At 43.9% G+C, this 16,921-nt stretch overlaps 1 protein-coding gene across 1 annotated transcript in view; it reads right to left on the minus strand.

Annotated features, from left to right (window-relative positions):
- The window catches only part of ulk4 (unc-51 like kinase 4), a gene marked incomplete at its 3' end in the record, with an annotated part of 112,954 nt that overhangs the window by 21,835 nt on the left and 74,198 nt on the right, over positions 1 to 16,921 (minus strand). Inside the window, exons 23-29 of the mRNA XM_052511986.1 lie at positions 16,426 to 16,559; positions 14,306 to 14,427; positions 4,848 to 4,904; positions 4,719 to 4,770; positions 4,513 to 4,607; positions 1,144 to 1,195; positions 713 to 866 (exon numbers count right to left, since the gene is read on the minus strand). Of these exons, the coding sequence (XP_052367946.1) occupies positions 713 to 866; positions 1,144 to 1,195; positions 4,513 to 4,607; positions 4,719 to 4,770; positions 4,848 to 4,904; positions 14,306 to 14,427; positions 16,426 to 16,559 (666 nt within the window). The remainder of the gene's footprint in view (positions 1 to 712; positions 867 to 1,143; positions 1,196 to 4,512; positions 4,608 to 4,718; positions 4,771 to 4,847; positions 4,905 to 14,305; positions 14,428 to 16,425; positions 16,560 to 16,921) is intronic.

Consider the following 16,921-nt stretch of genomic DNA (forward strand, 5'->3'; position numbering starts at 1 on the left):
AGAGAGGGTAGAGGAGAGTAGAGAGAGGAGAGAGGGTAGAGGAGAGGAGAGAGAGAGGGGAGAGAGGGTAGAGGATAGTAGAGAGAGGAGAGAGGGTAGAGGAGAGAGAGAGGAGAGAGGGTAGAGGAGAATAGAGAGAGAGAGGAGAGAGGGTAGAGGAGAGTAGAGAGAGAGAGAAGGGAGAGGAGAGTAGAGTAGAGAGAGGGTAGAGGAGAGTAGAGAGAGAGAGAAGAGAGAGGAGAGTAGAGTAGAGAGAGTGGTAAAGGAGAGCAGAGAGAGAGGGGTAAAGGAGAGCAGAGAGAGAGCGGAGAGAGAGGGTAGAGGAGAGGAGAGCAGAGAGAGATAGAGAGAGAGAGTGGTAAAGGAGAGCAGAGCGAGAGGGGTAAAGGAGAGCAGAGAGAGAGAGAGAGAGAGTGGTAAAGGAGAGCAGAGCGAGAGGGGTAAAGGAGAGCAGAGAGAGATAGAGAGAGAGAGGGTTAAAGGAGAGCAGAGAGAGAGAGCGGAGAGAGAGGGGGAGAGGTGAGGAGAGATGAAAGAAAGTGTAGCGGAGATAAGAGAGAGGGGAGAGGATAGGGGAGAGCGGAGAGAGAGAGCAGGGAGAGAGGGTAGGGGAGATAAGAGGGGGGAGGAGAGAGGGAAAATGTAGAGAAGAGCATAGTGATAGAGAGTGTAGAGGAGAGAGATAGAGAGATGCAGGAGAGAGCATACTCACTGTGGAAGAAGGGCTTCTGTAATAAGAGTCAGTAGTCTGCCAGTTGAAGAGTTGCACTCTCTCTCTCTCCTCTCTCCCTCCTCCACGGCCTCTTGGCTCAGCAGCAGCAGTGTGATCTCTGACAGAACACGCAAGCTGACGATACGCCACTCCACTACAAAACAAAACAGAGCATGTAACACACACACACACACACAGCATTATTGATCCATGCAGACCCTCTGCAGTGAGAGAGATGATAGTTACCTTACATACAAATCAAAACATTTACTACAATACCAAGCACATGCAAATGTGGTTAACCTTAGACCAAGGGCCTTGCTGTGTGCCATGCTAGATAGGGAACATTGCAGAATGGGCACGTTCCAGACTGCCTATCTATGTACTTAGATGTTAAGCATGGAGAGCACATGACCCAGACGTTTCCTTACCATTTATACTGAAGGCAAGAGAAGTCAGTGGAGGAAGAATGCAATCAACAACCTTGAAGAGATCAAATATATATTTATACATCAAATAAACAACAAATAAACATAAAGTAAACAACAAACATAAAATAAAACAATAAATAAATTAAACAAACTTCAAATAAACAACACATAAACATAAATATAATATAAATATAAGACAGTATTTCCATTTGACTCCTGTTATACATCACCAACAAGTCATTTATTCATCACATGCAAATGTATAAATGATGTCTTTTCTTTTAAACATGTTGTCTAGTAAAGCGAGGAGCAATGAAATGAGCACTTGTGTGAGCACACCCAATCTCTATGTGAATATGATGTTGCTCCTGTCCTTCCATCATCAACACCTGATGTGAGCCCTTTTTATTATAACAATTGGATCCATCCCTATTATGATGAGGACGATTTCCATAGAAACAACAGTAAACGCTCTGTTCTGTTCTAGTCTATTATGATGAGGACGATTTTCATAGAAACAACAGTAAACGCTCTGTTCTGTTCTAGTCTATTATGATGAGGACGATTTCCATAGAAACAACAGTAAACGCTCTGTTCTATTCTAGTCTATTATGATGAGGACGATTTCCATAGAAACAACAGTAAACGCTCTCTTCTGTTCTAGTCTATTATGATGAGGACGATTTCCATAGAAACAACAGTAAACGCTCTGTTCTGTTCTAGTCTATTATGATGAGGACGATTTCCATAGAAACAAACATTAAATGCTCTGTTCTGTTCTAGTCTATTATGATGAGGACGATTTCCATAGAAACAACAGTAAACGCTCTGTTCTGTTCTAGTCTATTATGATGAGGACGATTTCCATAGAAACAACAGTAAACGCTCTGTTCTAGTCTATTATGATGAGGACGATTTCCATAGAAACAACAGTAAACGCTCTGTTCTGTTCTAGTCTATTATGATGAGGACGATTTCCATAGAAACAACAGTAAACGCTCTGTTCTGTTCTAGTCTATTTTGATGAGGACGATTTCCATAGAAACAACAGTAAACGCTCTGTTCTGTTCTAGTCTATTTTGATGAGGACGATTTCCATAGAAACAACAGTAAACTCTCTGTTCTGTTCTAGTCTATTATGATGAGGACGATTTCCATAGAAACAACAGTAAACTCTCTGTTCTGTTCTAGTCTATTATGATGAGGACGATTTCCATAGAAACAACAGTAAACGCTCTGTTCTGTTCTAGTCTATTTTGATGAGGACGATTTCCATAGAAACAACAGTAAACGCTCTGTTCTGTTCTAGTCTATTTTGATGAGGACGATTTCCATAGAAACAACAGTAAACGCTCTGTTCTGTTCTAGTCTATTTTGATGAGGACGATTTCCATAGAAACAACAGTAAACGCTCTGTTCTGTTCTAGTCTATTATGATGAGGATGATTTCCATAGAAACAACAGTAAACGCTCTGTTCTGTTCTAGTCTATTTTGATGAGGACGATTTCCATAGAAACAACAGTAAACGCTCTCTTCTGTTCTAGTCTATTATGATGAGGACGATTTCCATAGAAACAACAGTAAACGCTCTGTTCTGTTCTAGTCTATTATGATGAGGACGATTTCCATAGAAACAAAAGTAAACGCTCTGTTCTGTTCTAGTCTATTATGATGAGGACGATTTCCATAGAAACAACAGTAAACGCTCTGTTCTGTTCTAGTCTATTATGATGAGGACGATTTCCATAGAAACAACAGTAAACGCTCTGTTCTGTTCTAGTCTATTTTGATGAGGACGATTTCCATAGAAACAACAGTAGACGCTCTGTTCTAGTCTCAACGAGGATGTAATCTAAACAGGAGACAACATTAGAATAAGAAGCCTGAGCTGGGTATAAAGAATATAATGTGTCTCGATGCATGTGTCCCAAATGGCAGCCTAATTCCCTTATAGTGCACTACCCTCGACCAGAGCTCTATGCGCCCTAGACAAAAGCAGTGCACTACTGTATAAGGTGATTGGGGTGCCATTTGGGATGGATCCATTGAGCACCTTTGTTGTTTATTAGAATATATCCATCAAAAGAGACTGTTGTGCTCTGCTGTCTCCTACTTCCCATTATATTCAGCACATATTCTCCCTCCACCGTGCAAAGTGTTTTAACTGTCTGTCTGACAGGGAAGAGGCTTTTCTATCAGGCAACAGCCAGTCAAGATAGATAGAACTAAAAACAGATGACTAGATCCGATATTGCTGTGTTTCACCTCTGCAGAGAGCTTGTTCCCACAATTTACTTAACCTTTATTTATCTAGGCAAGTCAGTAAAGAACAAATTCTTATTTACAATGACTCCCAACCCCGGCCAAACCCTCACGACACTGGGACAATTGTGCGCCACCCTATGGGACTCCAAATCCCAGCCGGATGTGATACAGCCTGGATTCGAACCAGGGACTGTAGTGACGCCTCTTGCACTGAGATGCAGTGCCTTAGACCACTGCGCCACTCGGGAACAAAAGGAAACATTAAACTGTGTGTGTACCGCTCCCTTCCCAAAACCCCACCGCTGACAGACAACGCTCAGCGGAATCTAATGACTAGTGTCAGACATGTAATTCAAGTTTCTTCTCATGTTACTCAGTATGAGAGGAGCTGCTCTTCTTCTTCACAGGACCATCAAGCCTCTTCAACTCATTACTTCCTGTCTGCGTCCCAAATGGCACCCTATCCCCTTTATAGTGCACTACTTTTGACCATGGCCAATAGTATATAGGGAATAGCGCTCCATTTAGGACTCGTGCCCGGCCCAGCTCCTTCCTGTAGGTCAATATTCATTTCACAGTCTCCTCAGACCAGACCAAGGCCCAGCTACACTCTGCTGGAGCTCCTCTGAGACAGCACAACTGATGGTCTGCTGGCCTGACAGTCTCTCTCCAACCCCATACATGACTCCTCCAAGTCAACCCCCCATGCCAGGGCACTGTGTTGGGGAGGGAAGTACAGGGCTGGTAGACAACCCCTAACCACTAGTCCTTAGCCCCTCGACACTTATGTAGATCTGAGTGGACATCTGAGTGGATTAGGGGTCAAGGGTTGTTTCTGGACGAGGCCAGTGTTGCTGCAGGCTGTAGTGGCTAGGGCTTAGGGAGCCGCTGTTACTGCAGGCTCCTTGCAGACCACAGGGCCAGACTCACAGTACAGTGATGGGGCATTAATAAAGCCTAGAGGGTGAAAAGAGACTGTTGTGCTAAGGGGTTAGGAGCGAAGGAGTTGGGAGATAGGGGCTAAGGGTTAAGAGGTTAGGAACTAGGGGGTTAGGGGCTAAGTGGCCAGGGACAAGGGGGTTAGGGACTGGGACCCTACTCACAGGACAGTGATGGGGCGTCAGCAGGGCTGGGTGCTGGGTGATGGCCTCCACAGCTGACAGAGTGTTCCTGATCAGCTCCTCTGAACCTGCTTGTCCTGGGAATCAAGCAGCAGGTTACACCTACAGTCTGGGCTTTATGGGCCAGTTGTCCAGATGAAACCTGTATTACTAATAACCAGTCATAAAGCAAGCTGACATTCACTCACCTATTGCACTGCCCAAACTGGTCTCACTGGCATCAATAGATGTTATGTGACTCTGGAAGAACATCAGAAATAAGGGGTGCAGAAGACCATGGGACAATACCACTACACATCACTGTCTCAATGACTTACCAGCAGTGCTCCAAATTTGAAGAGAAACTCCTCAGTCACAACCTGTGGCCTGAATATCTAAAAAACACACAGAGAGAGAGAGAGAGAGAGAGAGAGAGAGAGAGAGAGAGAGAGAGAGAGAGAGAGAGAGAGAGAGAGAGAGAGAGAGAGAGAGAGAGAGAGAGAGACAGAGAGAGAGAGAGAGAGAGAGAGAGAGAGAGAGAGAGAGAGAGAGAGAGAGAGAGAGAGAGAGAGAGAGAGAGAGAGAGAGAGAGAGAGAGAGAGAGAGAGAGAGAGAGAGAGAGAGAGAGAGAGAGAGAGTACACTGTGCTACAGTAAGTTCTCTCTCTCTCTCTGACCTCAGCCTCTCAGTCTCTCCTCTCTAACTCTTAATTCCCTGCCAACTTTCTCTGCTCCTGTAAGCAGAGGCTTCGTAAAGCCCCACTGAGCTGTCAGCCCACAGTAGAGCATCGTTTTCTCTTTCTCACCAGGTCCAGCAGTACACACACACACACACACACACACACACACACACACACACACACACACACACACGCACACACACACGCACACACACACGCACACACACACACACAGGAGAGAGAGTGCATCCACTAAAACAAACACTCCAAACAACATTAAAGGACTGCTCCACACATGTATTGATAAAGATCTCCAGGGCAGACGTGGCCAGTAGTAAAGTGTAGTAAAGTGTAGGAAAGTGTAGTAAAGTGTATGACACATAAATGTAAACCAGAGCATCAGAGCCCAGCTACAGTTAGTTTTAATACCATCAGTAAGACCAGACTCACATCAGAGCCCAGCTACAGTTAGTTTTAATACCATCAGTAAGACCAGACTCACATCAGAGCCCAGCTACAGTTAGTTTTAATACCATCAGTAAGACCAGACTCACATCAGAGCCCAGCTACAGTTAGTTTTAATACCATCAGTAAGACCAGACTCACATCAGAGCCCAGCTACAGTTAGTTTTAATACCATCAGTAAGACCAGACTCACATCAGAGCCCAGCTACAGTTAGTTTTAATATCATCAGTAAGACCAGACTCACATCAGAGCCCAGCTACAGTTAGTTTTAATATCATCAGTAAGACCAGACTCACATCAGAGCCCAGCTACAGTTAGTTTTAATACCATCAGTAAGACCAGACTCACATCAGAGCCCAGCTACAGTTAGTTTTAATATCATCAGTAAGACCAGACTCACATCAGAGCCCAGCTACAGTTAGTTTTAATACCATCAGTAAGACCAGACTCACATCAGAGCCCAGCTACAGTTAGTTTTAATACCATCAGTAAGACCAGACTCACATCAGAGCCCAGCTACAGTTAGTTTTAATATCATCAGTAAGACCAGACTCACATCAGAGCCCAGCTACAGTTAGTTTTAATACCATCAGTAAGACCAGACTCACATCAGAGCCCAGCTACAGTTGGTTTTAATACCATCAGTAAGACCAGACTCACATCAGAGCCCAGCTACAGTTAGTTTTAATACCATCAGTAAGACCAGACTCACATCAGAGCCCAGCTACAGTTAGTTTTAATACCATCAGTAAGACCAGACTCACATCAGAGCCCAGCTACAGTTAGTTTTAATACCATCAGTAAGACCAGACTCACATCAGAGCCCAGCTACAGTTAGTTTTAATATCATCAGTAAGACCAGACTCACATCAGAGCCCAGCTACAGTTGGTTTTAATATCATCAGTAAGACCAGACTCACATCAGAGCCCAGCTACAGTTAGTTTTAATACCATCAGTAAGACCAGACTCACATCAGAGCCCAGCTACAGTTAGTTTTAATATCATCAGTAAGACCAGACTCACATCAGAGCCCAGCTACAGTTAGTTTTAATACCATCAGTAAGACCAGACTCACATCAGAGCCCAGCTACAGTTAGTTTTAATATCATCAGTAAGACCAGACTCACATCAGAGCCCAGCTACAGTTAGTTTTAATACCATCAGTAAGACCAGACTCACATCAGAGCCCAGCTACAGTTAGTTTTAATATCATCAGTAAGACCAGACTCACATCAGAGCCCAGCTACAGTTAGTTTTAATACCATCAGTAAGACCAGACTCACATCAGAGCCCAGCTACAGTTGGTTTTAATACCATCAGTAAGACCAGACTCACATCAGAGCCCAGCTACAGTTAGTTTTAATATCATCAGTAAGACCAGACTCACATCAGAGCCCAGCTACAGTTGGTTTTAATATCATCAGTAAGACCAGACTCACATCAGAGCCCAGCTACAGTTAGTTTTAATACCATCAGTAAGACCAGACTCACATCAGAGCCCAGCTACAGTTAGTTTTAATATCATCAGTAAGACCAGACTCACATCAGAGCCCAGCTACAGTTAGTTTTAATACCATCAGTAAGACCAGACTCACATCAGAGCCCAGCTACAGTTAGTTTTAATACCATCAGTAAGACCAGACTCACATCAGAGCCCAGCTACAGTTAGTTTTAATACCATCAGTAAGACCAGACTCACATCAGAGCCCAGCTACAGTTAGTTTTAATACCATCAGTAAGACCAGACTCACATCAGAGCCCAGCTACAGTTAGTTTTAATATCATCAGTAAGACCAGACTCACATCAGAGCCCAGCTACAGTTAGTTTTAATATCATCAGTAAGACCAGACTCACATCAGAGCCCAGCTACAGTTAGTTTTAATATCATCAGTAAGACCAGACTCACATCAGAGCCCAGCTACAGTTAGTTTTAATACCATCAGTAAGACCAGACTCACATCAGAGCCCAGCTACAGTTAGTTTTAATACCATCAGTAAGACCAGACTCACATCAGAGCCCAGCTACAGTTAGTTTTAATACCATCAGTAAGACCAGACTCACATCAGAGCCCAGCTACAGTTAGTTTTAATACCATCAGTAAGACCAGACTCACATCAGAGCCCAGCTACAGTTAGTTTTAATACCATCAGTAAGACCAGACTCACATCAGAGCCCAGCTACAGTTAGTTTTAATATCATCAGTAAGACCAGACTCACATCAGAGCCCAGCTACAGTTAGTTTTAATACCATCAGTAAGACCAGACTCACATCAGAGCCCAGCTACAGTTAGTTTTAATACCATCAGTAAGACCAGACTCACATCAGAGCCCAGCTACAGTTAGTTTTAATATCATCAGTAAGACCAGACTCACATCAGAGCCCAGCTACAGTTAGTTTTAATACCATCAGTAAGACCAGACTCACATCAGAGCCCAGCTACAGTTAGTTTTAATACCATCAGTAAGACCAGACTCACATCAGAGCCCAGCTACAGTTAGTTTTAATACCATCAGTAAGACCAGACTCACATCAGAGCCCAGCTACAGTTAGTTTTAATACCATCAGTAAGACCAGACTCACATCAGAGCCCAGCTACAGTTAGTTTTAATACCATCAGTAAGACCAGACTCACATCAGAGCCCAGCTACAGTTAGTTTTAATACCATCAGTAAGACCAGACTCACATCAGAGCCCAGCTACAGTTAGTTTTAATACCATCAGTAAGACCAGACTCACATCAGAGCCCAGCTACAGTTAGTTTTAATACCATCAGTAAGACCAGACTCACATCAGAGCCCAGCTACAGTTAGTTTTAATACCATCAGTAAGACCAGACTCACATCAGAGCCCAGCTACAGTTAGTTTTAATACCATCAGTAAGACCAGACTCACATCAGAGCCCAGCTACAGTTAGTTTTAATACCATCAGTAAGACCAGACTCACATCAGAGCCCAGCCACAGTTAGTTTTAATATCATCAGTAAGACCAGACTCACATCAGAGCCCAGCCACAGTTAGTTTTAATATCATCAGTAAGACCAGACTCACATCAGAGCCCAGCCACAGTTAGTTTTAATACCATCAGTAAGACCAGACTCACATCAGAGCCCAGCTTCAGTTAGTTTTAATATCATCAGTAAGACCAGACTCACATCAGAGCCCAGCTACAGTTAGTTTTAATACCATCAGTAAGACCAGACTCACATCAGAGCCCAGCTACAGTTAGTTTTAATACCATCAGTAAGACCAGACTCACATCAGAGCCCAGCTACAGTTAGTTTTAATACCATCAGTAAGACCAGACTCACATCAGAGCCCAGCTACAGTTAGTTTTAATACCATCAGTAAGACCAGACTCACATCAGAGCCCAGCTACAGTTAGTTTTAATACCATCAGTAAGACCAGACTCACATCAGAGCCCAGCTACAGTTAGTTTTAATACCATCAGTAAGACCAGACTCACATCAGAGCCCAGCTACAGTTAGTTTTAATATCATCAGTAAGACCAGACTCACATCAGAGCCCAGCTACAGTTAGTTTTAATACCATCAGTAAGACCAGACTCACATCAGAGCCCAGCTACAGTTAGTTTTAATACCATCAGTAAGACCAGACTCACATCAGAGCCCAGCTACAGTTAGTTTTAATACCATTTAATAGCCCAGCTCAGTAAGACCAGACTCACATCAGAGCCCAGCTACAGTTAGTTTTAATACCATCAGTAAGACCAGACTCACATCAGAGCCCAGCTACAGTTAGTTTTAATACCATCAGTAAGACCAGACTCACATCAGAGCCCAGCTACAGTTAGTTTTAATACCATCAGTAAGACCAGACTCACATCAGAGCCCAGCTACAGTTAGTTTTAATACCATCAGTAAGACCAGACTCACATCAGAGCCCAGCTACAGTTAGTTTTAATACCATCAGTAAGACCAGACTCACATCAGAGCCCAGCTACAGTTAGTTTTAATACCATCAGTAAGACCAGACTCACATCAGAGCCCAGCTACAGTTAGTTTTAATATCATCAGTAAGACCAGACTCACATCAGAGCCCAGCTACAGTTAGTTTTAATACCATCAGTAAGACCAGACTCACATCAGAGCCCAGCTACAGTTAGTTTTAATACCATCAGTAAGACCAGACTCACATCAGAGCCCAGCTACAGTTAGTTTTAATACCATCAGTAAGACCAGACTCACATCAGAGCCCAGCTACAGTTAGTTTTAATATCATCAGTAAGACCAGACTCACATCAGAGCCCAGCTACAGTTAGTTTTAATATCATCAGTAAGACCAGACTCACATCAGAGCCCAGCTACAGTTAGTTTTAATACCATCAGTAAGACCAGACTCACATCAGAGCCCAGCTACAGTTAGTTTTAATATCATCAGTAAGACCAGACTCACATCAGAGCCCAGCTACAGTTAGTTTTAATACCATCAGTAAGACCAGACTCACATCAGAGCCCAGCTACAGTTAGTTTTAATACCATCAGTAAGACCAGACTCACATCAGAGCCCAGCTACAGTTAGTTTTAATATCATCAGTAAGACCAGACTCACATCAGAGCCCAGCTACAGTTAGTTTTAATACCATCAGTAAGACCAGACTCACATCAGAGCCCAGCTACAGTTAGTTTTAATACCATCAGTAAGACCAGACTCACATCAGAGCCCAGCTACAGTTAGTTTTAATACCATCAGTAAGACCAGACTCACATCAGAGCCCAGCTACAGTTAGTTTTAATACCATCAGTAAGACCAGACTCACATCAGAGCCCAGCTACAGTTAGTTTTAATACCATCAGTAAGACCAGACTCACATCAGAGCCCAGCTACAGTTAGTTTTAATATCATCAGTAAGACCAGACTCACATCAGAGCCCAGCTACAGTTAGTTTTAATACCATCAGTAAGACCAGACTCACATCAGAGCCCAGCTACAGTTAGTTTTAATACCATCAGTAAGACCAGACTCACATCAGAGCCCAGCTACAGTTAGTTTTTTTAATACCAGCTACAGTTAGTTTTCAGTAAGACCAGACTCACATCAGAGCCCAGCTACAGTTAGTTTTAATACCATCAGTAAGACCAGACTCACATCAGAGCCCAGCTACAGTTAGTTTTAATACCATCAGTAAGACCAGACTCACATCAGAGCCCAGCTACAGTTAGTTTTAATACCATCAGTAAGACCAGACTCACATCAGAGCCCAGCTACAGTTAGTTTTAATATCATCAGTAAGACCAGACTCACATCAGAGCCCAGCTACAGTTAGTTTTAATATCATCAGTAAGACCAGACTCACATCAGAGCCCAGCTACAGTTAGTTTTAATACCATCAGTAAGACCAGACTCACATCAGAGCCCAGCTACAGTTAGTTTTAATACCATCAGTAAGACCAGACTCACATCAGAGCCCAGCTACAGTTAGTTTTAATACCATCAGTAAGACCAGACTCACATCAGAGCCCAGCTACAGTTAGTTTTAATACCATCATGTTATGACACACGCATGGCAAGGACCACCGCTATTAGGGACAGCTATCTGTCACATCACAGATAAATAGCACAGTAACCCCATTTAACAGACTATTAAATGCTTTACCTTGTTAAATGGCAGTGGGGGGTCTATGAGAGTGACAAGTTATGACTTTTCTAATGAGACGGCTCAACGCTGTGGTGGTGGTGTCTAGTCTCCATGAAGAATGACAGGGGAAATGGACGAGCGATATTTAATCACTGCATGGTTTCATCCAGCAGGCTGCTTGTTGACAAGCATCTCTCTCGCTAAGATTTAGTCATATTAATCATTTCTGCTCAATTGAGACAGTCATCACTAAATCCAATTTCCCCACCATGTCTATTGGCAACTGACAATAATCTGTCTGTGAGGCAGAGTGGGATGAAAATAACAATCTTTAATGCATTTTCTGGTCGTTTATGTGCCATCTCTGGGTATATTATGTATTAGTCATCATGGCTTTGGAAAAGATGATTCAAAGTTTAGCCTAAATGTAAACTTAAATGGTGCATCAGCTACGATTTACATCATCTAAATCTGTTTTGCCACAGTAACATAGAAAACACACTTTGACGTCAGATGTCCAGTAGGTGGGGTGTGAATATTTCACCTTCTCCTTGTTAACCAGGTTTATTTGACACCCTCTCAGTGTTGGCCAGCCGACAGGTATCCAAGTGAACCAGAAGCATAGTGGTAAGCAACCACATTAGTTTCACCACTCCAAAGAGCTCAGATACTGGGTGTTAAAACCAAGCAACTTCAATTACGTATCAAGGTTATTGACGCTCACTGCACACAGTACTTGATGTGTGTGTGTGTGTGTGTGTGTGTGTGTGTGTGTGTGTGTGTGTGTGTGTGTGTGTGTGTGTGTGTGTGTGTGTGTGTGTGTGTGTGTGTGTGTGTGTGTGTGTGTGTGTGTGTGTGTGTGTGTGCGTGTGTGTGTATGAGCGTGTGTGTGTGAGCATGTGTGTGTGCGTGCCTATGTGTGTGCGTGCGACTGTTCGACTGCAGCATTCTAATCCAATTAGCTGCGGCAGTGCTCAGAAGAGCCGTGGTCTCTGGCACAGTTCCCTGCTCTATTCTGCCTGTGATAAAGTTGATTAAGATCTCTGTTGGTTTGGATGAGGAGAGAGACTCACAGCTCTTAAAGCTAACCCCCTGATTCATTGGCTCTAGGTGGTAGGACACAAATGAGCAGAAGGGTTTCAGAAATGTATCAATAAGCATCAGTTGAAGCCTCTAGGCAGTGTGCTGTATGTTTTATGATGGAGAGATGCTATAAGATGTTCAAACAGCCAATTGGGAATTATTCAATAGTGTCAGAGATCCTGACCTATCCTGATCCATTAGCTTGTGAATCCATTCTAACTGACTGAGGTTCCATCTTAATAAACAAGTGATCTCATTTCACAATCACGCACACGCACACGCACGCACGCACGCACGCACACACACACACACACACACGCACACGCACACGCACACGCACACGCACACGCACACACACACACACACACAGTAGGGATGGGCGATATGACTAAAATATAATATCATGGTCATTTAAAAAAAATTGACGGTATGAATGTATTTTATGGTTTCGAATAATAGAAGTGCTTTATTTGAACATTTTTACATTTGAGTCAATTAGCAGAAGCACTTATCCAGACTGACTTACAGTTAGTGCATTCATCTGGAGATGAAAGTGTTGGTTCAGAAGGGGGGGGCTGAACGGAGTGCTATTTTGTGATTTCAATTCAGCATTTTCATCAATTTCTGCATTTCCTGGGCTCATTTTAGATCATTTACACACTGCCACGTACTGTAGGGCTGAACAATATGGGCAAACAATCTAGGCCTTATTTTTGACCAAATGTTCCAATTGTGATTTGGCTTGCAAGTTAGAGCAAAAAGGTTGGGTGAACCGTTGAAATCATGGAAATATCATGATTATTCTAATTATAGAGCCAGAATATAATAATACAGTGTTGTTTGACGTGACAATGAATGAAAGTGCCATGGAGGAGTTATTGTGACAGGGTAGGAACCAAAGTGTTGATAAGTGTTTCCTAAGGGACAATATAATCTTTGGCTACATTTAATGTTTTCTCTTAGCAACTTCATGTAGCTAACATATTCATGCTTTGCGTATTCCTCTGATTTAGACAACATGCTGATTTAGGTCTAAACCATCACTGGTATTATCAAGAAGTACAGCTAATTACGTTTGCTCTGATTCAGTACATTTATTAACTAGCTAGCCAGCTAAAGAGCGATTAGGATTAGAGGCTAACATAATTTAGGCCCAACTTGTTAAGAAAATACAAACTAGCTGTTTGCAGAAATAAGAAACACAAAATAATAGTGTAATTATAAAACACTACTTTATAATAAGAAGCAAGGTGAAAACAGCGTCATTGTCATCAACATTGTTGCATGTGCTGCATTGACCATGCAGACTGAACACTTGGTCCAGGAACAACAAATGTGCTCCTTAAGTGACAGGGGTGGGGCTAGGTCTGTGTGGAAAGCATTGTGGAGAGAGATGACTCAAACAGCGAAGTAAACTATAAACATGGATGTTACACACGCCGTATCACATTTAACAAACCAAACATTCAAATACAGTTACATAAGTTCAATTATCGTTGTGAAGAAGAACATTCCTTAGCTGTGGTATGTGGCCAATATACCACGGCTAAGGGCTGTGTCCAGGCTGTACTCTGTGATGCGTCGTGTAGAAGAACATTCCTTAGCTGTGGTATATTGGCCAATATACCACGGCTAAGGGCTGTGTCCAGGCTGTACTCTGTGATGCGTCGTGTAGAAGAACATTCCTTAGCTGTGGTATATTGGCCAATATACCACGGCTAAGGGCTGTGTCCAGGCTGTACTCTGTGATGCGTCGTGTAGAAGAACATTCCTTAGCTGTGGTATATTGGCCAATATACCACGGCTAAGGGCTGTGTCCAGGCTGTACTCTGTGATGCGTCGTGTAGAAGAACATTCCTTAGCTGTGGTATATTGGCCATATACCACAAACCCCTGAGGTGCATCAATAGCGGTATATGGTAGAATACAGTGTTTGTGACATACTGTAGTACAGCAGGAAGGGTTACCTGAGAGGTGAGGAGGTGGAGCACCACAGTCATCATAGGTACACTCTGTTTCAGCTGCTTGGCCTGAACAGTGGAGGGATGCTTCCTGCCCACTATACTGCCCAGCGCGGACAGCATGTCATCTACACAGTACAGAGGACAGAGAGGTGACAGACAGACAGCATGTCATCTACACAGTACAGAGGACAGAGAGGTGACAGACAGCATGTCATCTACACAGTACAGAGGACAGAGAGGTGACAGACAGCATGTCATCTACATAGTACAGAGGACAGAGAGGTGACAGACAGCATGTCATCTACACAGTAAAGAGGACAGAGGACAGAGGGGTGACAGACAGACAGCATGTCATCTACACAGTAAAGAGGACAGAGGACAGAGGGGTGACAGACAGACAGCATGTCATCTACACAGTAAAGAGGACAGAGGACAGAGGGGTGACAGACAGACAGCATGTCATCTACACAGTAAAGAGGACAGAGGACAGAGGGGTGACAGACAGACAGCATGTCATCTACACAGTAAAGAGGACAGAGGACAGAGGGGTGACAGACAGACAGCATGTCATCTACACAGTAAAGAGGACAGAGGACAGAGGGGTGACAGACAGACAGCATGTCATCTACACAGTAAAGAGGACAGATGACAGAGGGGTGACAGACAGACAGCATGTCATCTACACAGTACAGAGGACAGAGAGGTGACAGACAGACAGCATGTCATCTACACAGTACAGAGGGGTGACAGACAGACAGCATGTCATCTACACAGTACAGAGGACAGAGAGGTGACAGACAGACAGCATGTCATCTACACAGTACAGAGGACAGAGGGGTGACAGACAGACAGCATGTCATCTACACAGTACAGAGGAAAGAGGGGTGACAGACAGACAGCATGTCATCTACATAGTACAGAGGGGTGACAGACAGACAGCATGTCATCTACACAGTACAGAGGACAGAGAGGTGACAGACAGACAGCATGTCATCTACACAGTACAGAGGGGTGACAGACAGACAGCATGTCATCTACACAGTACAGAGGACAGAGAGGTGACAGACAGACAGCATGTCATCTACACAGTACAGAGGACAGAGGGGTGACAGACAGACAGCATGTCATCTACACAGTACAGAGGAAAGAGGGGTGACAGACAGACAGCATGTCATCTACATAGTACAGAGGGGTGACAGACAGACAGCATGTCATCTACACAGTACAGAGGACAGAGAGGTGACAGACAGACAGCATGTCATCTACACAGTACAGAGGACAGAGGGGTGACAGACAGACAGCATGTCATCTACACAGTATAGAGGAAAGAGGGGTGACAGACAGACAGCATGTCATCTACACAGTACAGAGGGGTGACAGACAGACAGCATGTCATCTACACAGTACAGAGGACAGAGGGGTGACAGACAGACAGCATGTCATCTACACAGTACAGAGGACAGAGGGGTGACAGACAGACAGCATGTCATCTACACAGTACAGAGGACAAAGAGGTGACAGACAGCATGTCATCTACACAGTACAGAGGGGTGACAGACAGACAGCATGTAATTTACAGAGGACAGAGAGAGGGTTCTCTCTCCCCAACCCTCACTTGCCCTCCCCTTTCATCACCTCTCCTCCCCTTCAGTCTCCTCTACCCACCCCACCCCACCCCTTCCCCTCTCCTCATCCCCTCCTCTCCCTGTGATCTCCCAATCCGTCCCCATACCCTCTCCTCTCCTTCCAGTGATCTTAGAGGAGAATGAGCCCGGACCGGTTTGAACCGGTTGGGTCTGGCTTCCGGCCCTGATGGGAGACGTGCCATGTTAGCAGCACTGATTTACAAATTAAACGTCAGGAAAAGGTCAATACCTGGCTGGGTGATTTAAAATTCAATCAGAAAGGTAATTAAAAAGAGGGAGAATCAAATTGGCTTGCCCCATCCAGCCATTGATGCAAGTTCCCCTCAACCCCACTTCACTTCACCTCCTCTCCCCTCTTCTCCTCTCCCCTCCTCTCTCCTCCCTCCTCTCTCCTCCCTCCCCTCTTCCCTCATCTCCTCTCCTCTCCTCTCATCTCCTCTTAGTGCTGTGGTTTTTGTGTTATTGTGATTGATTTACCCAGAATGGCTGGCAGCTGCAGCACGACGTGACGGATGAGCAGATGGAGGCATTTTGACAGGTATTCATTGCTGCTTTGTAGCTCCTTCCCTGGCGTGGCCTGCCTGATGTCTCTTTCAATGTACATCACCAGTCTGCAAAACATTATCATTCACCTACAGCCTCCAAACTACCAATGAAGCCGGACGGAGCCGGGATCAATACAAGCCATTGAAAACAGAATTAGTAAGATGTATTATAGCAAATAAATGATATTCATTACAACAATTAGGGTTCAAAATAAAGGCTAATAGATTCAGAGATCAATGAGGAGCTCAAACACATAGTCTGCAGGTTGAAACAAGAACAACCCTCACAGGCAAGAGGATAATAACCTGCCAAACACTGTCATTAAAAACCATGAACAAACAGAGTAGGATACAGTACACCACTGTACAGAGACAGATGTGGTGTCTACAGGTCAGTACACCACTGGACAGAGAGACAGATGTGGTGT

Source organism: Oncorhynchus keta, unplaced genomic scaffold, assembly GCF_023373465.1.
Source record: "Oncorhynchus keta strain PuntledgeMale-10-30-2019 unplaced genomic scaffold, Oket_V2 Un_contig_777_pilon_pilon, whole genome shotgun sequence".
In the NCBI taxonomy this organism is placed as follows: Eukaryota; Metazoa; Chordata; class Actinopteri; order Salmoniformes; family Salmonidae; genus Oncorhynchus; species Oncorhynchus keta.